The sequence below is a fragment of the Solea solea genome, chromosome 4, assembly GCF_958295425.1.
Source record: "Solea solea chromosome 4, fSolSol10.1, whole genome shotgun sequence".
In the NCBI taxonomy this organism is placed as follows: domain Eukaryota; kingdom Metazoa; phylum Chordata; class Actinopteri; order Pleuronectiformes; family Soleidae; genus Solea; species Solea solea.
Genome location: NC_081137.1, coordinates 397,858 through 423,251, shown reverse-complemented (window position 1 = coordinate 423,251; position 25,394 = coordinate 397,858). Strand labels below are relative to the sequence as shown.

Below are 25,394 nucleotides of genomic sequence, written 5' to 3'. Positions count from 1 at the left end.
TTTGACGTTTTTTGACGTCTAACTATACTTTGACGTTTTTTGACGTCTGACTGTACTTTGACGTTTTTTGACGTCTTACTGTACTTTGCTATTTTTTGACGTCTTACTGTACTTTGACGTTTTTTGACGTCTAACTATACTTTGAGTTGGAAATTCCAAGTTCTGACTACAAACTTAATGCAGCATCCTCAAAATTCTATTTGCACAAGTGCATGCTGGTTAAATTAGTTAACTGTTAGAGTCATAGGTGGGTTTGCTAACTTGTGCACTAATACACGTTTCGTGCTATCTCATACATTAAAACTTCCCTTTCTTAACTAGGAATTTAGCTTGTTAGCATGCTAACACTTGCTTATTATCAAAGTTAGCTCACATTAGCAAGCAGCAGTTAGCAGTTGTAGCAAACATGTCGGACATTAAGACAAAGATTAATTCTGTTAAAGTTGTTGTAATTTCATTTTCAAATCCCATGTTAATAAGTCACAACAACGCTAATTTGTGTCCGGCTCCGTTTAAGCGACGACAAAGTACTTAAAACGTTTGTGAAATTCTGAATTAAAAAACAGGAAAATACACAGTCATGTGGAGATGAGGAAACATAAAGGATGAAAAGAGGTGACAAGATAAGAAGTGAAAATGCGATAAAGGAGCGAGAGGGACGAAGATTTTCTCCAAAAAAAATGAATTGAGCTTCAGTACAGAAGAGAATCTGAAGAGAAGGAAATTTCACCCTGAAACCACGTCAATCGCGAGTGCCCATAAAACAGCACCACAATCATCGCATGTAAAAATAAATTCGGATTTTTTTGAATCAAAGTATCTTAAATTTTGACTCCCTAATTTTGAATGAGCCCCAAATCCTCGGGTAAACGCTGGATCCTCACGACTTATTTACGCAAACATCACAACCCCTGCGATTCACACCGAGCACAAAGTCTAATGTTGCGATTTTTGCAGTTGTGTTTGCTGAATTAGTTGCGTTAACAACCAGCAAATTTCCTCATGGCATTTGCTTTTTGGTATTTTTTGTTACGTTTTTTTTTGAAGTTTTTTGACATCTTACTAAACTAAGACGTTTATGTTTTTTGACGTACAAAACATTACGTGCAAGTTCTCACACGTACACTGAAACAAAACGAACGACCATGATAACGTTTTTTCTTCCCGATTATTTTGTAAATGATAAATTATTGCTGGTTATTTGTTTTGTTAGTTTCGTTAAGCACACATATTCAAATGTTACATGGTTGATTGAAAATCGGCATCTTTTGTTTTGGTTTTATTTGGCTTTTAGTCGCAGTCTCGCTGGCTGTGATTGTTAAGCATCCTGATGGCAAATGTGAGTGTGGAGAGAGTGAGACAGTAAAACATGTTCTTCTCCAGTGCAAACTATACTCCAGTCAAAGAAGGAATCTAATTTAATCTGGATTCTTGGCTTCAAACGAAAACAGTGGTGGATTATCTTCACTAAACACGATTGTGCCAAAGGATTTGATGTAGGTCTCAATAACAACCAGTAGGGGCAGCAATACGCCATAGCTGCGTCTAGCCTGCCAAACTAAACAAGAAGAAGTCGCGCGAGACTACGTGACCGTGTGTGACGTGTGCTCGTGATCTGATTGGTTCTCCGTCGTCAGTTTAAAAAGGAGCCCGCGAAGCGAGACGCTCACGAGGAAGGCAAGAAGCAGCTCACGAGGAGACGTTGGCGACGCTGGCGACGGTTTCGCGGTGATTTCTGCCTCTAAAACTGAAATACTGTTCTTTTGAAAACGGATTTTTGGTGAAAAAGTAAAAAGGTGAGTGACAGTTTGACAACATGTCGACACGAGTGTGCTCGAGTGTCACGAACACGCGCGCCGTGTCTGAACATCAGGCTGAGCTCGTTGTGGCTAATGCTAACAACAGCGACGTTAGCAGTAGTGTAGCTCCGTTTGTCGCGTTCACTGAACTCCGTCTGAAATCCGTCACTCTTAAGTTCGTCTCGCTCCTCTGCTCCGTCACGTGCAGACACACATGTGACTGAAGACATTTTTACAAGAATCACAGTTCAGAGGTCAAATCGGCTCAGATGTTTCCTCCATTAAACTAACAGATATTGGCAGATGTTAGTGTCACATGTCACCACAGCTGTAAAGGCCAGTGTGAAGGGATTTAACCCCCTAAATATAACGATGGTGATAAATAAAATGGAAATGATGAGGTTCTCAAAAATGATTTAGTTTGAATGATTTCTTTGTTTATGGATAATAATTGTACCTGTGCCATGCTGTTGATTGCGATGACAATTGAGCACTTTGATTCCTAAAGAATGCTCTGTGTGTGTGTGTGTGTGTGTGTGTGTGTGTGTGTGTGTGTGTTGGCATTAGCAGAGATGATGATGATGCAGCAGGAGGGCGCTACGTCGCAGTCAGAGAACCTGCAGGTTTATCTGAGGGTTCGACCGTTCACTGCGTCTGAGCGCGACAGCGGAGAATCACAGGTAACACAGGCGTCACCTGAGCACGACATGTGAGCCGTGTTCAGTAACTGCACTACAACTCAAACACTATTTATCAAGTTTCTGTGGAATTCACTCTTTATTATTTTTGAATTATTGTTAGTATTAATATTTTTATTTTTAATAATAATAAGAAAGATGAACTATTACAGTGGATGTGTCGTCTCATTGTGTCTTGTGTCGCTGTGCAGGAGTGTGTGACCATGGAAGGACCAGACAGACACTGTGGTCCTGAAAGCTCAGAGGAGCTGTCAATCAAACCGACAGAGTGATAAGTCCCTCCCACAGACGGCTCAGAGGTTCAGCTTCACTCAGGTAACTCCATCATCATCATCATCATCTACGAGCAGCTGCTCCACAGACTGAAGCAGCAGAACCCTGTGTTCATGTTGTTGTCCAGGTGTTTGGTCCAGAGTCCAGTCAGAGGAACGTGTTTCGAGGGTTCTGTCCGTGGTCTGGTCCGGGACGTTCTGGAGGGCGAGAACTGTCTGGTGTTCACCTACGCAGTCACCAACGCCGGGAAAACCTTCACGTTCCTCGGTCAGAAGCAGTGTTTGTTTCAAGATTCTTTATTGTATAACATAACATTTTTTTTTTTTTTTTTTTTAAAAAAAAACCTTAAAAATATTTCATTTAAAATCTTTTCTTTCCTCGGTTGATGTCAACATGGTCCTGGAGAAGCCTCACTGTCCGAGCCTGAAGAGCGGGCTCTGCCAATAGGCACTTTGAGCACGCCTCTTTGGTGGGATTTCGCTTCTCAGCGATGGCGTGCCTATTGACAGCAGCCCGCTCCTCAGCCGTCCACTTCTTCTGGGGCTTCTTTCTCTGGGGTGGCTCTGTAAATGACAGAAGATGGAGATGTAAACACAGTGTGGACTGTAAATGCTTTTTCTTTGTCTGCTGCTTTCATAGACGTGGTCGGTCTTTGGTCTAGAACAGGAACAGACCAATGCTAGATGTGTCTGTATGCAGATAAGAGACCACAAACAGATACACTGCACTACATTACTTTAAGGAAACAGACATGTCACGAGGTCACGTCCTTGTCCACAGACACAGGAGTGAAGATTCACAGGGAATTGTAAAATAAGGCCTAAGAACATTTTAATTATAACTCAGATATCAAGAGACAAACAAATATTATAACCTTTAATATTTTGGCTGAATGAATGAATTGCTGCAGCTCAGAGACAAGATAAAAATAGACTGAGTTTTTAGTTTCTTTCACCTCACAGGTCACATGACTGTGTCAGTGTGGGACTTTGACCTCAGAAAAAGTTTTTTTAAAGAAACAATTCTGTCCAGTTAGAAATATGTAGTCTGTGCAATTATCAGGGACAGGGGGACACTTGAAACTTCTCTGTCTCACCTTGTCTCTCCTCCACCCTCTCGAGCCGGGCCTGTAGATGGTCGACTACAGCCTCGAGCTCGATTAGCCGCCTAGAGGAAAGAGGAGGAAAGAGAGAATGAGACGGTAAAGAGGAGGAGCCAAGGACAGAAGACGATCAATAATCACTGACCTGTGGACGCTTGTGTGTGTGTGTGTGTGTGTGTGTGTGTGTGTGTGTGTGTACACACCTGAGCACAGAACCTGAAGACGCTCTGCGTGCTGTGGAAAGACGTCACGCTCTGGTTGATGTTGACGACCATTGAGACGCGTCCACCACCACAGAAGAAGAACTGCAGGAGGTGAGTCAGTTTAGACTCTCTGAACAGGACATGTTTCTGGACCCTGGAGAGACAGACGGTGTCAGAGACAGACGGTGTCAGAGACAGACGGTGTCAGAGACAGACAGACAGGCTGCGGTCATACTCGGTGTGCTGGTTGCGTCTTATGGCATCAATACACTGCCTGAGCGTCATCTGAGACGCGTTGATGTTTCCCGCCTCCCTCAGTCTCGCTCCTGTGTTGTGAGTCTGAGAACATCGTTCAGAGGCGGCGAGGTCACACAGAGACAACCTGAAGACACACACACACACGTCAGTGACGAGAACAACAACAACAACACAGAGAGACATGTGGGCGGAGTCTTACTCGCTGATGCTGGGAACTCCAACATCGTCCACTCTGAGGATCCTGATGGAGAAAATGCTGTGGCTGTAGAACACACACACACACACACACACACAAAACCAACAGTGTGTGTGGGTGGTTTACAAACTTGAGTTTCTTGTTTACAACTGATAATCATCTGTATGTAGAAAGAGTATTATGGGATGTGATGAGACACTGACCTCCTGCTCGACACATGGTTCAGTCTGTCTGTCACAGACAGACAGACAGAGCTGCAGCTCTGACCTCAACCCTAACCCTGCTGTCAATAGGCACTTTGGGCACGCCATCGCTGAGAAGCGGTATCCGACTAAAGAGGCGTGCTCAAAGTGCCTATTGGAAGAGCCCGCCCTTCAGGCTCGGACAGTGAGGCTTCTCCAGTACCACATAGCGGACATCATACGGGGCAGAAAGAGATTTTAAATTAAATATTTTTAAGGTTTTTTTTAAAAAAAAAAATGTTTTATGTTTTTATTTAAGCTTTTATTTGGTAAACTGTATTGTTTCATGAATTTTATTAAAAAAATGTATTTATAAAAACAAACTCGACAGCTTGTGAGTCTCCGTGTGCCCCGTTGCCGCGCGCCTCTAGCTCATCTCAGTACTAGTTGTTTTCAGTACCCACGTCTGTTCCCAAAAAGCTGAAATTCTCTAGCTCCTTGATAACATCCCTGGGCATTTAAGAGACAGCATCATGACACTCCATTACTTTATGAACCCAGCATTGATACTGGTATTTAAAATGATCACGCTAAAGATTAAAATTTGCAAACTGTCCTGAACCTACCGGTGGGTTCAGGACAGGCTCCAGAAGAAAGGCTGAGGGAGGGGTCCCCGATCTCCCTTCCTGACCCGACCCGCTGCCACTGAGCGGATGTATTTGTTCTTGATGCCGTGGATGAAGATGGCCTCCAGGGCGCAACCGAGCAAGTTAGCATCACCATCTTCACTGGTTACCGCTGCATCTGTTGTCACATATCGCCAACTTCTCTTTAATCTATACAAAAACACACAAGAGAAAGAGAGAGAGATTAGGCATTCTTGTATTTCAGGATGGAAGACAAATGCTTTGTGATTAGTTTGAGAGGCAGGTTAGCAAACGGACTTATGACTTATAAAGAGGTGTGTTAACAAATAGAGCAGGCACATGTTACAGGTCCCAGAGATGTGAGACCACATTAACAAATATATACCTGTGATAGCAGGTAAAGGAGAGAGACACATGAAGAGCAGGTTGTCTCTGCTTTTATTAAACATCAATTATCACATAAGCACAATGTATATAACAAATCTCAGTGTTATGTTCAGATTTACTTTTTCACAAAACAATCAAAATCAACATTCTAGTCTCACAAATTGTCTCATCTTTTGCTCTTTAAACATACTCTCTGAAATTCAGATTCATAACAGTTCCGTAAATATATATATATTACCTTTTTTTCACCACAGTCCAAACTGATAGAAACACTAGTCCAGGTAGTGTAATTTCGCTGCTTAAATCCTTTACATATACATATATATATATATATATATATATATATATATATATATATATATATATATATATATATATCTCTACCTTGCTCCCATAGCAGGGCACTGAAATTACTAAATTAAACAAAGTGCTTATGTCAAAACTAAATCTACCTGGCAACAGGCGCCTGAACAAAACAAAAACAAAAATAATTATGTCAGATAAAACTCATAACAATACACTTTCACAACAAACAGACTTTTCACTTATAGTGCAACTGCGGCCGCGCGCGGCACAAAATGGCGTCTTCGCGGGCAAACTTTCTTATATGTTCTCTGTCAATTAGTAACAAAACATTAAGATAACATGCTATAAAAAATCACGCTCTTAATATTTGTTAATATAGAACAAAAATCGCGGTGTACACACACACTGACCTGTGATAGCAGGTAAAGGAGAGAGACACATGAAGAGCAGGTTGTCTCTGAGAGCGGCAGCGGTTGCACACCCCTAACCATTCCCCGGGCAACTGTTGGGAAACAACGTTCCGCCCTCCCAATCTCAATATTTGTGTTGCACCACCGAAATAATAAATCATTAAAAAACAATACTTTGCATAAAATAATTGCAATCATAAAAATAAAACAAAATTGTGGTTACCTATTTTAGGTGTGCCACACACACTTCTGCACACATTTTACAGAGGGTTGATGAAAACATACAGTATCGGGAGTTGCTGTTAAAAAACATGGTCTGTAGATTACCTACTGTCACATGATGCCTGCAACATAACACAAGCAAGCGGGCATATCACAACAGCTTGCAAAATAACACTTTTTTACTACTGAACACTCAAGAGGCAATAACCTCAGTGCTCTTTTCACAGAGGCACTGAGCTACATTTGACAAAACCTGATGATTTATAGTGACTAATTAGTGCCTCCCTGACATCACTGCTTTAAAAAAGTGAAGTACTGTACTGTTATTTTCAGTGGCGTCTCTGCGCAAAGTTACAGGGCACTTCCTGTTTAATATGGTAAGAATGGATATAAAACACATTTTGAGATTGAACACTGGATGAATAGTCATTATTTGTATACATTAAATCAATTAAGTGTGGTTTATTAACCAGTAATGTCTGCTGTAACGATAGCGATGGTAACAGCAAGCGAGACACAACAATGTTTCCTTTTATTTATATGTACAGGTTACAAGAAACGTATAAGATAAACTATATGCTCTCTATATATTAGTATTTCTCTTTGCTCATTTGAAAACTTGTGACCTCACTTCTACAATTGCTAAGATAAAAGATTTGCTGATGAATAATATTGTTCATGTTGAGAAATGGAAACATTCCGTTGAATCGCGGTCAACCATCCCTACAGCAAAGACTTTTCTTTCACACATCATCAAGCACACAGATCCGTCCTCTCTCAGTCAGACTTACAGTATGTGTGAGTCCATTTAGAGCAGTGATGTTACTGTGGCCAGACAAGAGGACACGTCTTCAAATACAGGAAGTGCAAATGTCTTATTCAAAGTACTTTGTCAGTTCATGTCATTACTCACACAATGGCATTGTGTGTGTGGTCTTTGTGTATTTATATAGGAATACTCAAACTAAACACCGATAATATATTTATAGACAATCATCAGAGGCAACATTGTGTCTCCCTGGACCAAGAAGGACGACAGGGTCTTCCTTCTTTTTGAAGATGATGACCAAGTGGACCAGGTGATGCACTTGTTGTCTGGAGTGGTTGAAAGTCCACAGACAGATGAGAAGAGTGCAGATTGTGTGGCTTCAATCATACAGAGGTGAGATATCAGACACTGACACTGATTTGTAGACTACATGCACATGTCTCCTTTTAACACACGCTCACTGTCCAACACAATCTGAAATCTGTCCCTGCCGCTGTACGCTCCATCTCCCTGGACAAAGACAAAGACATGGACACATGTGGAACTGAGGTGAACTGATCATTTAGGAAACAGTTTACATCCCATAATGTACTGTATGTGAGTGTCATTAATGACTTCATTATTTTGTCTCATCAGCGAGATAACACAGAGCCACACAGAGCTTTCCAAACTGGAAAGCCTTAGAGAGTGAGGACTTACTTTTCGAAACATGTAAATAGTTCATTGTCTGCTATGCATACAAATAAAAACCACATATCATTCATTACTTGTATTCATGACAACTTCCGGTGCAGACTCGAGGGTTTCCGTGCTTTTGTTGATGTCCAACTGGCTGGGTTTGATTCAGATGCCAATGTTTCATAGATCTTCCTGGAAAGAGGTCACATCTGCTTAATGACGCACTCGGCAGATCTCGTCTACTTCACGTCTGTCCACCACCAGCACGGAACTTTAGGTTAAAAACATGATCGAGTAGAACTTTATTATTAGTTCTAATCGTTGTTCTGTCATGTTCAATAAATGTAGGCCTATATTAAAACACACCTTTTTTAATTTTTATGGGCGTCAGTATCACGTTATCATATAAACGTGATCATTATATAAGCAATAAGGTTTTTGTGAGTTCAATCGTCTTTAAAACACAAAACAATGATCTGCGTTTGTCGTCAGTGACAACGTCACAATTTCACCACAAATCACAGAAAGAACAATCTCTTCCATGTTTTCTTTAATTAAAAACAAAAATATTCAGAATGAACTCATTTTAACACAAAAGTCTGACAGATTAAAACAATAAAAAAAAAAAAGTAAGAGAGTCACAAACAAAACCCGTCTTCATGATGTACAATGAAGGGAGACGTCTCACTGTGTCCTGTCTCCGATATGTCCACTGGAGACAAATGTCTTATTTTATTTTCTGCAGAAACAAACTTTGTTTTTAGAAAATCTCGTCATCTGCTCTTCATGATTGTGTTAGCCTAGCTTAGCATAAGGACAGAGAGAGAAGTTGTTAGCCTAGTTTAGCACAAAGAGGGGGATGTGTTAGCCTAGCTTAGCACAAAGAGGGGGATGTGTTAGCCTAGCTTAGCACAAAGAATGTCCACAGAGAGACACCGTTAGCTTTGCTCCACCCACTCTGATCGACCCCAGTGGATGGAGGCGGAGCTTCTGAGAGGAAACAAGAGAAGAGCTGCTTCAAAAAGGCTGGACTGTTCCTTTAAAATGCGGGCGGCAACCTCAGACCTCAGAGCCGCTCCCTGATTGGCCGAAGCGTCTCAGATGGGTTTGGGCAGATTGGACACTTCGTCCAGACACTCGTCGTAGGCGTCCTGATAGTCGTCGTGTGGTTTGATGAGGATGACGCACGTCGGGCGCTTGGACCCCGCAGACGAACCCAGGTCCTAAAGAGAGACGGAGACACAAGTCAGAGACACATCTCAGACACACAACACAAGCAAAGGACGACGTGTCCTCACAAACGTCTGTCCTTTTACTTTGTCCAATTAAAAAGAAGAATCAATGAAAACCTCGTACAAATGTTGAGCGAATCCATCACAGGACACTTCAAATTCAGCCCCTCTGTCACTTCCTGTGTGTTTTTCACATTAAGAGCGTGGGCGGGACTCACCACTTTTGAAGGGATGTAGGCGTACGGCAGGTTTCTGTCCTCGCACATGATCGGCAGGTGACAGTAGACGTCGATGGGCAGCGTGTCTCCGGCCAAAACCACGATCCTGCACAGACACAGGAAGTTGTCACGTGTTGTTTACGTCACGTGACGGCGTGTGGCGCACAGTCAGAAATCAAAGTCACTCACCCTTTCTCTCCTTTGTTGATGAACTTCTGAACTTCCTTCACTCCTCGTCGGATGTTCTTCACTTTGGCAGCTGGGTTCAGAGAAAACACCACAAAACAACCAAACACGTCGTTTTAAGACGTTCATCTTACTGTGTGTGCGCCGAGTGTCAGGACTTTCCCTAAGATAACGCATATTAAATAACAGATTTAAGCCCCGCCCCTGAATTATCGATGGGATACACTGGTTTGCACGTGATGTCATTTCAAAAGCAACAATGTTGCCATTTTCGTCCGACATGAAAGACATTACGTGTCGAGTATTTTTAACCAACAATAGAAAAAAAACATGTATATCATTTTTAAAAGAATGTAATGAAAGCCGAATTAAACCTTAGAGTCATGTGATCCTGACAAAATATCTGATCACGAGCTAAAGCGTTTTCAACATGCTATGTCGAGCACAGGAAAACACAATCTTGGGTTTTTCCAATTCAATTTGGACAAGTTTCCCCGTGCTGCCCCCGCGAGACGAAAACCTGTACTGCAGATCCCAACACTTTCACACCGACACTTCCTCACAAAGAGGCTTCAAACTGCACAAACTGTAACATTACAGACACGCGATTTGCGCCGAATTCATCAGAGGAGTCCACGGATTCTTAATGTGTCGCGTTTGTCGAGCTCCACCGCTGGTTCATTCGAAAAAAAACACGCGATAAACTCTAGAATACGCTATTTGTTAAGGGTATTTGGCAGCCTCGACAGAAACACGGTTCTTACCTTTCTTCACACACTTATAAAGCTTTTTGCTGAGTTTCCTGGAGGCCAGCGGCTGAGACACCGGGTTCACGTTAGCAATCAGCTCCTGGTACGACTTCTCGTTTCCGCCACCAGTGGCAGTGGCGACGGCGGCCTCCTCCGCCTCTTCCGCGGAAACTTTCTCCTTCTTCACTTTAGTCATTTTGTGATCAATGAGTGTGATCGGAGTCAATAATCGATACTTGTTTACGGTCAGAGCACGACACACCGGACACAGCGAGGAAACCACACGTGTTTGGGATCTTTCTTCTTTTTCCGTCACGTCCGCTTGTCATATCAGTGGAGACGCCACAGCAGCGCCCCCAGCGGCCCGGAAAGTGAGGGCAGTCTTCTTCTTTTCTGAGGTTTAATGGCGGTTGGCAAACAACGATTTGGTGCATTACCGCCAACGTCTGGTATGGAGTGTGGTTCGAAATGTTAATCCAACTGAACTATTTCTTGAAGGTGAAAAAATAAATAAAAACAATAATAATAATAATAATATATATGTATATATATATATATAATACTAATAATTATATCCATATCTATATATATATATATATATATATTGCTATATATATATATATACAGATATACACACTACAAAACACAAAAAAAACAACCACCTATTTACATATAAATACACCTATTCATACACACACTCACACATCCTATATCCTCCCAATCAACCTTGTAGTCTTAAGAAACTGCATTAATAGTGAGGGCAGTCGGGGCCCCTTTCAAAATAAACCCCCGCGCCAAACACAAAACACCGTTGTTTTCAATAATTTCGTCAAATAACGTGCAAATAAAGACAAACGAAGTTTACTAGACAAATACACACATAAAATGACACAGACACGGAAACAGAAGTGAAAGTAAGCACAGTTTAAATCTTTACACAAACAAACAGCTGGTTCACACTCATGTGGAAACAAAGCCACGGATCATGTTCTCACCTGTGTGACTGTCTCACAGAGGACAGGCCAAGACGTCTCTGATTGGCTGAGAAACCAGAGAGAGAGCCCGTCTGACCAGAAATGTCCTCACACCCACACACGCTGCATCATTCCTGGAAATCAACGTGGTGAAAATCATGGACAAAAAGACGCTTCACACGCTTCAAGACTGTTGATTATCGACAGTCATCAGAAGGTGACTCAAGCACTTTGGGTTTAAACTGATCGTTGACATTGGACTGTGGCCAGAAGTGAACACCTACTGTATTCTGTGGTGTTAAGTCCTGGTATCTCAGATTACTCGTGCACCTTTCACCAGGGATTTAAAAAGATCACTCCACCAAGGCTTGAACACTTTGCCCTTGTTCTGACCTGCTTGCAAACCCAGGTCTTCTTGCTGCAAAGGCAAGATCGCTGCAACAGGAACCTGAAGTCTGTCAACCACTCACTCTCCCACACCAAAGCCCATAGAGAAAATCAGTGATTTTAACATCACAGCACACAGGAGTTGTTGATCCACCGCTGCCTCCATCACTGAGTTCAAATGTATGATTTTGTAAATTCGGCATGTGAAATCCTTCGTTCAGATTGATCTCAGTGACACAAAGTGACCACACGAGGCAGCAGTCGACCAGCAGCTCCTGTGTCCCCGCCAGCTAAAACTTGAATTGCACTTTGTAACCTTGCTCAGAAAAGTGATTAAAATAAAGTTTTCTTGTATGACTCAGTCGAGAGTGCATCGATAAAGACAACCAGGAAACTCAATCACTCACTGTTTGTGAAAAAGACGCTTTTATTGACACGTCAAACATATTTGATTTCATGCTTTCGTCACACGTCAGTAAAAAAAAAAAGTTAAAAAAGTGACGAAGCAGAGAAAACGCCACTGGTTTACAGTCTGCGCGTCAGGTATCCCATAACAAAAAAAGAATATTCTGGTTTATAGATGGAGGTGACAATAGCAACGATGATCAGGACACCGATCAGGACTGCGATCACGGTGTTGAGGATGAAGGCAGTGGAGCCGTGGCGTCGAGCACCAGCCATGTCTCCATGTCTCTTCCTGTCTCGGGCCTAGAAGGACAGATTTACGGTCATTGTTCAGCTGAAAAGTGACACGACTCAGGCTTCATCCACACTGAATGTTGTAGGTTGAAAACTCATCACCGTCGCCATGGTTACAGCTTCACACGACTTCTAAAAATTTTTTTTTCAAAATTGTGTTTTAGTGTGGACGAACAGAATCTGTGACTTTTATATTGAAAACTTCAAGGTTGTGTTTAAGTGTGGACAAAAAAGAAACTTAGACTTTTATTTTGAAATCTGGGTGGTTTTCTTTTAGAATGAACAAAAAGAAATGCGTTTTGAAAGCTGAAAGGGTTGTGCTTCAGTGTGGACAGAGTGAAGCTGATCATTTTATTCTGAAAATGAAAACTTTGTGGTTGTGTTTTAGTGTGGACAGAGTGAAGCTGATCATTTTATTCTGAAAACATTGTGGTTGTGCTTCAGTTTGGACAGAGTGAAGCTGATCATTTTATTTTGAAAACTTAGTGGTTGTGTTTAAGTGTGGAAAGAGTGAAGCTGATCATTTTATTCTGAAAACTTTGTGGTTGTGTTTTGGTGTGGACGGAGTGAAGCTGATCATTTTATTCTGAAAACATTGTGGTTGTGCTTCAGTGTGGACAGAGTGAAGCTGATCATTTTATTTTGAAAACATTGTGGTTGTGCTTCAGTTTGGACAGAGTGAAGCTGATCATTTTATTCTGAAAACTTTGTGGTTGTGTTTTAGTGTGGACAGAATGAAGCTGATCATTTTATTCTGAAAACGTTGTGGTTGTGTTTTAGTGTGGACAGAGTGAAGCTGATAATTTTATTATGAAAACATTGTGGTTGTGCTTCAGTGTGGACAGAGTGAAGCTGTTCATTTTATTCTGAAAACATTGTGGTTGTGCTTCAGTTTGGACAGAGTGAAGCTGATCATTTTATTTTGAAAACTTTGTGGTTGTGTTTTAGTGTGGAAAGAGTGAAGCTGATCATTTTATTCTGAAAACTTTGTGGTTGTGTTTTGGTGTGGACAGAGTGAAGCTGATCATTTTATTCTGAAAACTTTGTTGTTGAGTTTTAGTGTGGACAGAGTGAAGCTGATCATTTTATTCTGAAAACATTCTGGTTGTGCTTCAGTGTGGACAGAGTGAAGCTGATCATTTTATTTTGAAAACTTTGTGGTTGTGTTTTAGTGTGGACAGAGTGAAGCTGATCATTTTATTCTGAAAACATTCTGGTTGTGCTTCAGTGTGGACAGAGTGAAGCTGATCATTTTATTTTGAAAACTTTGTGGTTGTGTTTTAGTGTGGACAGAGTGAAGCTGATCATTTTATTCTGAAAACGTTGTGGTTGTGTTTTAGTGTGGACAGAGTGAAGCTGATCATTTTATTCTGAAAACATTGTGGTTGTGCTTCAGCGTGGACAATGTGGAGCTGATCATTTTATTCTGAAAACATTGTGGTTGTGTTTTAGTGTGGACAGAGTGAAGCTGATCATTTTATTCTGAAAACGTTGTGGTTGTGTTTTAGTGTGGACAGAGTGAAGGTGATCATTTTATTCTGAAAACGTTGTTGTTGTGTTTTAGTGTGGACAGAGTGAAGCTGATAATTATACTCTGAAAACTTTGTGGTTGTGTTTTAGTGTGGACAGAGTGAAGCTGATCATTTTATTCTGAAAACGTTGTGGTTGTGTTTTAGTGTGGACAGAGTGAAGCTGATAATTTTATTATGAAAACATTGTGGTTGTGCTTCAGTGTGGACAGAGTGAAGCTGATCATTTTATTCTGAAAACATTCCGGTTGTGCTTCAGTGTGGACAGAGTGAAGCTGATCATTTTATTTTGAAAACTTTGTGGTTGTGTTTTAGTGTGGACAGAGTGAAGCTGATCATTTTATTCTGAAAACTTTGTGGTTGTGTTTTGGTGTGGACAGAGTGAAGCTGATCATTTTATTCTGAAAACTTTGTTGTTGTGTTTTAGTGTGGACAGAGTGAAGCTGATCATTTTATTCTGAAAACATTCCGGTTGTGCTTCAGTGTGGACAGAGTGAAGCTGATCATTTTATTCTGAAAACATTGTGGTTGTGCTTCAGTTTGGACAGAGTGAAGCTGATCATTTTATTCTGAAAACTTTGTGGTTGTGTTTTAGTGTGGACAGAATGAAGCTGATCATTTTATTCTGAAAACGTTGTGGTTGTGTTTTAGTGTGGACAGAGTGAAGCTGATAATTTTATTATGAAAACATTGTGGTTGTGCTTCAGTGTGGACAGAGTGAAGCTGTTCATTTTATTCTGAAAACATTGTGGTTGTGCTTCAGTTTGGACAGAGTGAAGCTGATCATTTTATTTTGAAAACTTTGTGGTTGTGTTTTAGTGTGGAAAGAGTGAAGCTGATCATTTTATTCTGAAAACTTTGTGGTTGTGTTTTGGTGTGGACAGAGTGAAGCTGATCATTTTATTCTGAAAACTTTGTTGTTGAGTTTTAGTGTGGACAGAGTGAAGCTGATCATTTTATTCTGAAAACATTCTGGTTGTGCTTCAGTGTGGACAGAGTGAAGCTGATCATTTTATTTTGAAAACTTTGTGGTTGTGTTTTAGTGTGGACAGAGTGAAGCTGATCATTTTATTCTGAAAACATTCTGGTTGTGCTTCAGTGTGGACAGAGTGAAGCTGATCATTTTATTTTGAAAACTTTGTGGTTGTGTTTTAGTGTGGACAGAGTGAAGCTGATCATTTTATTCTGAAAACGTTGTGGTTGTGTTTTAGTGTGGACAGAGTGAAGCTGATCATTTTATTCTGAAAACATTGTGGTTGTGCTTCAGCGTGGACAATGTGGAGCTGATCATTTTATTCTGAAAACATTGTGGTTGTGTTTTAGTGTGGACAGAGTGAAGCTGATCATTTTATTCTGAAAACGTTGTGGTTGTGTTTTAGTGTGGACAGAGTGAAGGTGATCATTTTATTCTGAAAACGTTGTTGTTGTGTTTTAGTGTGGACAGAGTGAAGCTGATAATTATACTCTGAAAACTTTGTGGTTGTGTTTTAGTGTGGACAGAGTGAAGCTGATCATTTTATTCTGAAAACGTTGTGGTTGTGTTTTAGTGTGGACAGAGTGAAGCTGATAATTTTATTATGAAAACATTGTGGTTGTGCTTCAGTGTGGACAGAGTGAAGCTGATCATTTTATTCTGAAAACATTCCGGTTGTGCTTCAGTGTGGACAGAGTGAAGCTGATCATTTTATTTTGAAAACTTTGTGGTTGTGTTTTAGTGTGGACAGAGTGAAGCTGATCATTTTATTCTGAAAACTTTGTGGTTGTGTTTTGGTGTGGACAGAGTGAAGCTGATCATTTTATTCTGAAAACTTTGTTGTTGTGTTTTAGTGTGGACAGAGTGAAGCTGATCATTTTATTCTGAAAACATTCCGGTTGTGCTTCAGTGTGGACAGAGTGAAGCTGATCATTTTATTTTGAAAACTTTGTGGTTGTGTTTTAGTGTGGACAGAGTGAAGCTGATCATTTTATTCTGAAAACGTTGTGGTTGTGTTTTAGTGTGGACAGAGTGAAGCTGATAATTTTATTATGAAAACATTGTGGTTGTGCTTCAGTGTGGACAGAGTGAAGCTGTTCATTTTATTCTGAAAACTTTGTGGTTGTGTTTTAGTGTGGACATAGTGAAGCTGATCATTTTATTCTGAAAACATTGTGGTTGTGTTTTAGTGTGGACAGAGTGAAGCTGTTCACCTATTCTGAAAACGTTGTGGTTGTGTTTTAGTGTGGACAGAGTGAAGCTGTTCACCTATTCTGAAAACTTTGTGGTTGTGTGTTAGTGTGGACAGAGTGAAGCTGATCATTTTATTCTGAAAACATTGTGGTTGTGTTTTAGTGTGGACAGAGTGAAGCTGTTCACCTATTCTGAAAACATTGTGGTTGTGCTTCAGTGTGGACAGAGTGAAGCTGTTCATTTTATTTTATTCAGAGTGAAGCTGATCATTTTATTTTGAAAACTTTGTGGTTGTGTTTTAGTGTGGACAGAGTGAAGCTGATCATTTTATTCTGAAAAATTTGTTGTGTTTTAGTGTGGACAGAGTGAAGCTGATCATTTTATTCTGAAAACATTCTGGTTGTGCTTCAGTGTGGACAGAGTGAAGCTGATCATTTTATTCTGAAAACATTGTGGTTGTGTTTTAGTGTGGACAGAGTGAAGCTGTTCATTTTATTTTATTCAGAGTGAAGCTGATCATTTTATTCTGAAAACATTGTGGTTGTGCTTCAGTTTGGACAGAGTAAAGCTGATCATTTTATTCTGAAAACTTTGTTGTTGTGTTTTAGTGTGGACAGAGTGAAGCTGATCATTTTATTCTGAAAACTTTGTGGTTGTGTTTTAGTGTGGATGAACAGAAAGTGACTGGTCATGTGATCTGTGACATTTTCAAGTTTGGTCTCACCTTGATGGAGCAGATTAAAGCTGCCAGTCCCAGGCAACAGAAGTTTGCGTAGAAAAAATTGGCGAGGGACCAGACGACGTGGTCTCGAGGCTCCGTGGTTATGGTCACCGTGGTGCACTCCATGGCCACAGGTGCTCCAGGTGCTCCAGGTGCTCCAGGTGCTCCAGGTGCTCCAGGCTGGCCTTCAAACTGACTATACTTCTTGTCGTCCTTCAATGGGACGCCCTCGGCTGGGTAGTGCACCAGAGCCATTGCTGTCAGGAAGAAGAACCAGAAGCAGACGTTGTGGTTTATTTAGATCCACATTAAAACAGAGAACATTTTTACTTTCATCAGTATAATATGGAGATGACCTCTGACCTGTTGTTGACAGAGTCACGTGACTGATGAATGCTTGGATCAAAGAACCTGACACAGGAAAGGGAAGCGGCAGTTAACAGTTAAGATGTGGAACTAACTAACTAACTAACTAACTAACTAACTAAATAACGATGGAAATAAAATGACTGATTCAGTGAAGAAAAAATACTAATAATTAAATTAAAGTTAAAACTAACATGCGCGCACACAGACAATGTTTTAACAGTTTCTGTTTCTCTGTATACGAAACCAAAAGAAGAAAAGAAGAAAGGTTTGATTCCTTTATCAAAAAATCACTGTTATCAACACACACACACACACACACACAGAAGATGGGAAAAGATCAATAATAATAATAACAATGCTAATAATAATAATAATACTACAGAGAAGACAAAGACGACCTTACCTCGCAAGAACCTCACAGCTTCTGACGCAGCACTTGTGATTGGACGAGGACCATGTCTCTGAGAGGGAGGACCATGTCTCTGAGAGGGAGGACCATGTCTCTGCTGGGAAGTGTTTCTCTGGAATGTTGTTTACAACCTTCCCTGCAGTATTAAACAATGAATCATTAATAACACAAACAGAGAGACAGTGGTGTCGTCTCATGTCCATTTGGGGACGTGATCTGGGAGGAGTGTTTTATCAGAGTGAAAAACAGATTTTAGCCACTAAACCAAACACTTTAGAACATGTTTCACGTCTTAATCTGAGACAAACAAAGTGAGACAGGAAACTGACGTTTGTAAACCACTCACTCTATCAGTGATTTTAGCTGCTGGTCCTCTGCTGCCTCGTGTGGTCACTTTGTGTCACTGAGGTCAATCTGAATGAAGATTTTTAAATGCCGACATTAGAACGTGATGGAGGCAGCAGTGGATCAACAACTCCTGTGTGTGTGATGTTAAAATCACTGGTTTTCTCTGTGAGGTTTATTTCAGCCGATTCTTCATATTATTGAATTTAATTTTTTGTGGTTTAGAGAAGCTGAACCAGGTTGACTTGACCTTTGACCTTTGACCTGGTGAGACCTGTGTCTGCTCCATGATGATCTGCTGTGAAATCATGAGTCATATTCAGAGTTAGTAACATTTAAGTCACACGTCACATATTTACAATATCCATCAAAACTAATAAATCATCACAAAAAACACCAAATTTCACTACCATTCGTTCAACAACGGTGCTTAAACATAAACCGTGTTTATTTTACATCAGATATGTGTGAATATAGGAGATTTATGGGATGTTTTGTCTGATTGACCACGTTATAATATGACCTTTCACCCTTTTATCTGATTGCCCCTCATCCGTCCATCTTCTACCACTTAATCCCCCACGTGACCCTGTGATGTCAGCGTTCTGGAATGTCTCATGTTCGTGTCTCAGTGGACAAAAGTGAGACATGAACAATGTGAACTTCTGTGGTTGGTTGTGACCCAGGCCTGCAGCTTTCTCTCGTCTCGTTGTTCGCTGTCTCTTTAAAGGCGTCGCCGTGACAGTGGACGTGGGTCCACACACACACACACACACACACAGTGTGTCCAGAGCTTGTCGTGTCAGCAGTCAGGGACAGGAGTCGTACACGCCCTCGTCCATCTGATAAATGTTCTCGTCCGCACCGCGACTCTGGAGCTGCAGCGTGGACAACGAGGAGCTGACCAGAGGCTGAGGACTGAGGGACAGAGAATCAGGGCTTACGTTTGTTCTCACACACAGTACTGACATACTCCAGTAAAAGAACCACTACTTTGACAACGTTTTACTTCAGTACAAGTAAAAGAGTGACGTTACCACTCACAAGGATTTAAATTAAAGGCAAACTTTACAAATGAAAGTGCTGACAAGATAAAATATGTAAACACATAATGTGTCAGTCAACATGGGTCAAAGGTCACAAATATTCACTCACTCAGGAACCTGAATTATTGCCAATTCACCTGTCCTCGTCATTCCCCTGTCCTCATCGTTCACCTGTCCTCATCATTCCCCTGTCCTCATCGTTCACCTGTCCTCATCGTTCACCTGTCCTCGTCGTTCACCTGTCCTCATCATTCACCTGTCCTCATCGTTCACCTGTCCTCGTCATTCACCTGTCCTCATCGTTCACCTGTCCTCATCATTCCCCTGTCCTCATCGTTCACCTGTCCTCATCGTTCACCTGTCCTCATCATTCACCTGTCCTCATCGTTCACCTGTCCTCGTCATTCACCTGTCCTCATCGTTCACCTGTCCTCATCGTTCACCAGTCCTTATCATTCACCTGTCTGTCTGAATAATATGCAGGAATGCTAACTGCTGCTAACATTACATGACTGTAATGTTAATGTAATGGAATGCTAACTGGTGTTAACACCAACATGTTTCATGACACCTAGCTAACACTGCAGAGTGAGGGGTTAATCCCCGCCCCCATTGTTTCTTTCTTTGTTTACTGCGAGTAAAACATTCTTTTTCATTATAATTTACCAGAAGCTGAAAGATTGACTGCAAATATTTAGCCAGCTAGCCTCTTTTTGCTAGGTGCTAAAAAACAACAACAGAGTAACTTACTGTCGGTGCTTAACAGCTAGCAAAAGCTAAACTTGGGTTTAAACCTGAGCTAACAGTCAATGATGCTCCAACATTGTGTCACAGTGAGTGTGAGTAACTTTATTCACAGGACGCGCCGCCCTGACACGTCTCCACATGTCACTTCTTGAGAAACGTGAGGTTTTTGAGGTTTCCTCACTTTGTTTCCGCCTCTGAACCGGTGTGGAGACGATGCCGAGACCCTGACAGGAAACTGCTGAATGGTGATTTGTCAGCAGAGACATTTGTCAGCTTTGTCAGCATTAACCGACCACCAACAACAGACCACGCTGAAGGAAGCTTCCCTGTGTGTGTGTGTGTGTGTCACTGCAGAGAACTTACACTTTGAGTTGCCTCCATTTTCTTGCTGCAGAAACAAAAGCATTGGAAAAAATGAATCAGCACAGAATCTGAAATATTACAAAAAGGACAATAAAGCGGTTTTTAACTGACCGATGATGACGATGACTCCGCCCACTGTGATCAAACCGATGAAGCCGAAGAAAGCGCAGAGCAGAGCCACAGCCACAGCGCTGACTTCCTGTGACGCAGAACACAAACACCTGCACTGAGTAACGGACGCTAAAGAACGCGACGACACAAAGACACAAAGATGACCTTAAACTGATGCAAAGAAACAAAAAGACAAATGTTTACATGCTGCCGACAAAAGCTGAAACACAAAACTAGACCAGGGAGTCCTCGACTGGTTTTCATTTCATTGACGTTTTATTAGCCACGTGGCCTCGGCCTAGTTTCACATGGGGAGGTGGATTTACGTGATGTCACCACAGGGAACGTTCCGTGGTCGCTCAGGATTAGGATTACCTGGGGTCATTTCTCTGGACCTTTTAACCCCAGGGACCTTCACCTCCTCATGTAAAACCAATCCTGTCTGAAGAGGACTACAGGCAACACGTCACATATGGCTTTACGATGTGATGCGTGTCCTTTACAGCCTTGCGTCTCACCTCAGTGTCCTCGCTGGTCATGCTGCTGCTGGCGGAGGAGGAAGTGAGGACGGCGCTGGCGGCGGAGGAGGTCATCTGACCTGCGGGGGCGAGGAAGTGAAAGCAACTATTTTCAGAGCAGCCGTGTCAGCAGCGTGACATCATGATGGATCAGCTTGTCTACCTGAGGTGTGAGCGTCTGTCGCCGTCCCCGGGGACGTCGCCGTGTCCACTGGTGTGGACGTGGTCAACAGCAGAGCTGCACGACGCCGTTAATGTCGTGATAAAACAAGAGGATAACAGTCAGAAGATCGAAAACCTTCTTTGCTTCCATGAGTGTTTACGAAAATAGATATAGTCAGAAGACTAAAGTAAATATGTACGTGTTTGCTGTTACTTTAGCCTTTTATACTAAAAATCAACATCAAAACAAGTCCATGATGTCTTCAGAACACGTTGACGTCTTTATCTCACTGTTACACAGACTTTTCCAACAGGAAACTGAAGTCTGTAAATCACTCACTCTCCCACATCAAAGCCCATAGAGAAAATCAGTGATTTTAACATCACACACACAGGAGTTGTTGATCCACTGCTGCCTCCATCACTAAGTTCTAACGTCTGATTTAGTCAAATTTTGTTTTTGAAATCTTTCGTTCAGATTGACCTCAGTGACACAAAGTGACCACGCGAGGCAGCAGAGGACCAGCAGCTCCTGTGTCCCTGCAGCTAAAATCACTGATCTTCTCTATGGGTTTTGGTGTGTGAGAGTGAGTGGTTGGAAAAGTCTGTCTAACAGTGAGATAAAGACGTGAAACATGTCCTGAAGATATTATAGACTTAAACTACACAGTCATCTCTTCAAAAAACCCTGAACTATGACTTTAAAATACTGTGTGTCTTCATGTGGAGACACATGTGTCTCACCTGTGTCCACGGTCAAATCAAAGTGGTGTTTTTCATCATTGAACAAGCCGGGAATGTGCACTCTGCAGCCGTAGACTCCGCTGTCTGTCTCTGTGACGCTCAGTATGGTCAGAGACACGTTTCCTCTGTCCAGTCGTCCCAGCAGCTGGTATCTGTTGGACACTCTGGTTTCTTCTGTCACCTTCGTTTTTTCTGCCTCAACAATCAAGGACCAGCAGCCATTCTTACTTATCTGTCCTCTGTTCCAGCAGACGGACAGAAGACCGTGAGTGTCCACGTCATAGTGACACGGCAGGGTGACGTCCTCACCTGTGCGACCTTTAACCTTCGTGCCGTCTCCTTCACCCACTGTGGACACAGACACACTGTCTTCTAAAGGTCCTCACAGCCTGTCACCTGACATTAGATTTATTTTTGAAGTGTCAAATGTCCGTTTTCTTGATGAACTAACGAAAACAAAAACCTCTTCAGAAAAACCTGAATTAGTCCTTTAAACAATAAACACTGAACAACAACAAATACAACTTTTAGTTTTTAGCAAATCATTCAAAATGGAGAAATAAAGGACATGAAATGATGTCATTTGTATTAAAGAGATAAAATGACACATTTGATCATATAGGTCATATAAATATAGCCGATTTAAGTGGTTTTAAAACACACACACACACACACGCACACACGTACCTGTGAGCAGAGCGAGCAGCAGAGCGACCCTCATGATGAACACTGATCAACTGTCACCACACACACACACATATATGTAAGTGTGGTTCGCTGAGTCACACACACACACACACACACACACACACACACACACACACACTGTATTGAGGAACAGGCTGTGATCACAGGAAAAAAAGCAACAACATTAACTCGAGAATTCTGTTTCTTGCTGCCAATTTGGGTGGAATCAACCTTTAAAACCTAGACTGACTCACAAGCTCCTGCTCGCATGATTCCAAACTTCCATTAGCTCCGCCCACCAAGAAAAACAAAAAAACTATTTTATGCTCCAGACAAGTTCGCGATTTAAAGTCATCAAAGGATTTTCTCTACGTGAAAAGGCGTGGCCTCAGAACCCTGACAAAGTTGACATTAAAATGGCAGGAAAACTACTTTAAAATCCCACTTTTTGAAAGCATTAACGTGAACAGAACTACATGAAAATCGGCTATGACGAGTTGCGTGGGGCGAGGGCCCGTTCATGACGATGCGCAGTCCTACGAGCGGTCCTAGCTATTCGTTGTTATTTCACGTTTTCATGTTTGAAATAAACTTAGAACTAAACCTTGTGGCGATTTGCACGTTTTGTCAACATAAAACTACAACAATGCGTCAAGATGAGAGGTTACGCTGATCCAAAAGGGGGCGTGGCCACGACAAACATCGGGAATTTTGGGGCGAATTTCGACCTCCGCCACGAAACAGGAAGTGGGTTCAAGAGACTGATCTAGTACGTCATCAAAAACTGTTCAAATATCAATATCTACTCCAAAATCTTTTTTCGAACTTCAGGAACTCAGGAAATCACAGTGGTTTTGTAGAATTTCAAAATAAAAGTGTCTGTGTTGATACTGGCTGATATATTTATTTTTCACAACACACTTTAAACTGACTTTGTCTCATGTCCCGTGACTGAAGAGCGACAGACAGCTGCAGTTAAAGGGACAGTTCACATGAGTGTATGAGGTGTTGACACTGCACAACAAATTCAGAATTAAATCAGGTTAAAATAATAAATCAGACACAGGAAAGAAAAAACAAGCGATGACAGTGACGAGTAAAACGACACACGGCAGCAAACTCTGTCGGCTTTAATGTTTACTGACAAACGGACAAAGAGGAGGACTTCGAGGAAATGTAGGAGGTCCTACAACCTGTGCACTTCCTGGAGGAGGAGGAGCTAATGGGTTTAAAAAAAAATAAAATCTTACGTGACTTGCACACAGGAAGTAAGTCATCCAAAACAGGAAGAGACCTGTACATTGGTCCATCTGCTGCACTTAAGTTGGACGTGCAAATGTAAATGAAACAGGATTGTTGTGTCCTTGGTGAACAGCATTGTGGGAAACAGAGAGACACAGATTGACCCAAAATGCCGTCAATGTCCTTAATTTAACTTATTTTAAAATGCACCGTTATTTGAAATGATTGGAATGTGCTTTCTTGTGGTTTTTAGTGTAATCGTTGTTGTTGTGTCCTCTTCAAGAGACAAAAAAAGACATTTTCTATTCTATTCTAAATCCGTAAGTGAGACCAGGGACCCGGTCTGAAGACACCTGCAAGCCAGGACCACCCAACAGGAAGTAGGTCATCGGATACAGGATGTGCCCTTGATTTTCAAGCGAGAAAAATTAGCTTTGTTTCTGGAGAATTGTGTGCATTTTTGGCCCAAAAAGGAAAATAATCATGGTTTGTGTGTTTACTGCTGGTGTTTAAATTCTAAAGTCAGTTTAATCAAGTAAAGGAAGATTCATTTCATGTGAATAACTTTTACATGACAGAGTTTTCAATGACAACTTTCAGAATAATAAACCAGGACTAAACCACTGGAGAATATAGGACTAAACCAGGACTAAACCACTGGAGAATATAGGACTAAACCAGGACTAAACGTGAACTATGACAGTTCAACTCATTCTCTCTTTTCCCAGCTCCGACACACATGTAGCAGAACAGATCTCCGCTTGTCTGACCGACATCTCTCAGTGGATGTCTGACCATCACCTGAAACTCAATTTCGACAAGACTGAGTTTCTTTTTCTCCCACCACAGACCTGACCATCACCCTCGACAACTCTGTGGTAACTCCTTCTCATACCGCAAGGAACCTGGGTGTGACACTTGATGACCATCTCTCCCTCACTGCCAACATTGCTGCAACAGCTCGATCTTGCAGATACATGTTGTACAACATCAGAAGGATACGGCCTCTTCTAACCCAGAAGGCGGCACAGGTTCTGGTCCAGGCTCTTGTCATCTCACGCTTGGATTACTGCAACTCCCTCCTGGCTGGTCTCCCTGCGTGTGCCATACGACCACTGCAACTCATCCAGAATGCAGCAGCTCGACTGGTCTTCAACTTACCAAATTTCTCCCACACTACACCGCTCCTCCGCTCCCTTCACTGGCTTCCTGTAGCTGCTCGCATCCGCTTCAAGACTCTAGTGCTTGCGTTCCATGCTACAAACAGATCCGGTCCAGCCTACATTCAGGAACTGATCAAAACCTACACCCCAGCCGCCCACTCCGCTCTGCATCTGCAAACCGGCTCGCTGCCCCCTCACTGAGAGGATCGCAGAGGCATTTACAGAACTCCAGACTCCCCATCAACATCCGGACAGCGGAAAGCCTCCACATCTTCCACCGCCGACTAAAAACACATTTCTTCCGACTCTACCTCGACTAAGACGACGGCGACAAAAAAGAGAAAAAAAAAAACCCTTATACATCGCACTTATGACTAGCACTTCATAGTTTGGCTTACTTGAAGCTCTTATTTGTACCCAAATGTTTAAATGCACCTATTGTAAGTCGCTTTGGATAAAAGCGTCTGCTAAATGACATGTAATGTAATGTAACTAA

At 41.8% G+C, this 25,394-nt stretch overlaps 4 protein-coding genes and 1 long non-coding RNA gene across 5 annotated transcripts; all 5 read right to left on the bottom strand.

Moving 5' to 3' along the window:
• Window positions 1–2,873: 2,873 nt before the first annotated feature.
• On the bottom strand, window positions 2,874–4,641 carry LOC131458129 (kinesin-like protein KIF23). Its single transcript, XM_058626888.1, has 5 exons — window positions 4,533–4,641; window positions 4,311–4,457; window positions 4,076–4,229; window positions 3,867–3,937; window positions 2,874–3,333 (listed from the first exon to the last, which is right to left on the bottom strand). Exons 2-5 carry the CDS (start codon window positions 4,358–4,360, stop codon window positions 3,291–3,293), a joined length of 318 nt encoding a protein of 105 aa, XP_058482871.1. The 5' UTR covers window positions 4,361–4,457; window positions 4,533–4,641; the 3' UTR covers window positions 2,874–3,290.
• Window positions 4,642–4,998: 357 nt separating this feature from the next.
• Window positions 4,999–6,549, bottom strand: LOC131458132 (uncharacterized). The gene is made up of 3 exons (XR_009240063.1): window positions 6,462–6,549; window positions 5,338–5,547; window positions 4,999–5,221 (listed from the first exon to the last, which is right to left on the bottom strand). It is a non-coding gene; the product is annotated as an uncharacterized LOC131458132 (long non-coding RNA).
• Window positions 6,550–8,663: 2,114 nt separating this feature from the next.
• nhp2 (NHP2 ribonucleoprotein homolog (yeast)) lies at window positions 8,664–10,828 on the bottom strand. The gene is made up of 4 exons (XM_058626883.1): window positions 10,531–10,828; window positions 9,770–9,839; window positions 9,581–9,686; window positions 8,664–9,353 (listed from the first exon to the last, which is right to left on the bottom strand). The coding sequence occupies exons 1-4, from the start codon at window positions 10,709–10,711 to the stop codon at window positions 9,228–9,230; spliced, it is 483 nt and encodes a 160-aa protein (XP_058482866.1). The 5' UTR covers window positions 10,712–10,828; the 3' UTR covers window positions 8,664–9,227.
• Window positions 10,829–12,279: 1,451 nt separating this feature from the next.
• ifitm1 (interferon induced transmembrane protein 1) lies at window positions 12,280–17,874 on the bottom strand. The gene is made up of 4 exons (XM_058626885.1): window positions 17,765–17,874; window positions 17,356–17,403; window positions 16,996–17,249; window positions 12,280–12,584 (listed from the first exon to the last, which is right to left on the bottom strand). Exons 3-4 carry the CDS (start codon window positions 17,245–17,247, stop codon window positions 12,402–12,404), a joined length of 435 nt encoding a protein of 144 aa, XP_058482868.1. The 5' UTR covers window positions 17,248–17,249; window positions 17,356–17,403; window positions 17,765–17,874; the 3' UTR covers window positions 12,280–12,401.
• Window positions 17,875–18,894: 1,020 nt separating this feature from the next.
• On the bottom strand, window positions 18,895–25,386 carry LOC131458120 (T-cell immunoglobulin and mucin domain-containing protein 4-like). Its single transcript, XM_058626876.1, has 7 exons — window positions 22,494–25,386; window positions 21,807–22,154; window positions 21,064–21,138; window positions 20,901–20,980; window positions 20,383–20,470; window positions 20,272–20,296; window positions 18,895–19,033 (listed from the first exon to the last, which is right to left on the bottom strand). Exons 1-7 carry the CDS (start codon window positions 22,525–22,527, stop codon window positions 18,925–18,927), a joined length of 759 nt encoding a protein of 252 aa, XP_058482859.1. The 5' UTR covers window positions 22,528–25,386; the 3' UTR covers window positions 18,895–18,924.
• Between the last annotated feature and the right edge of the window lie 8 nt (window positions 25,387–25,394).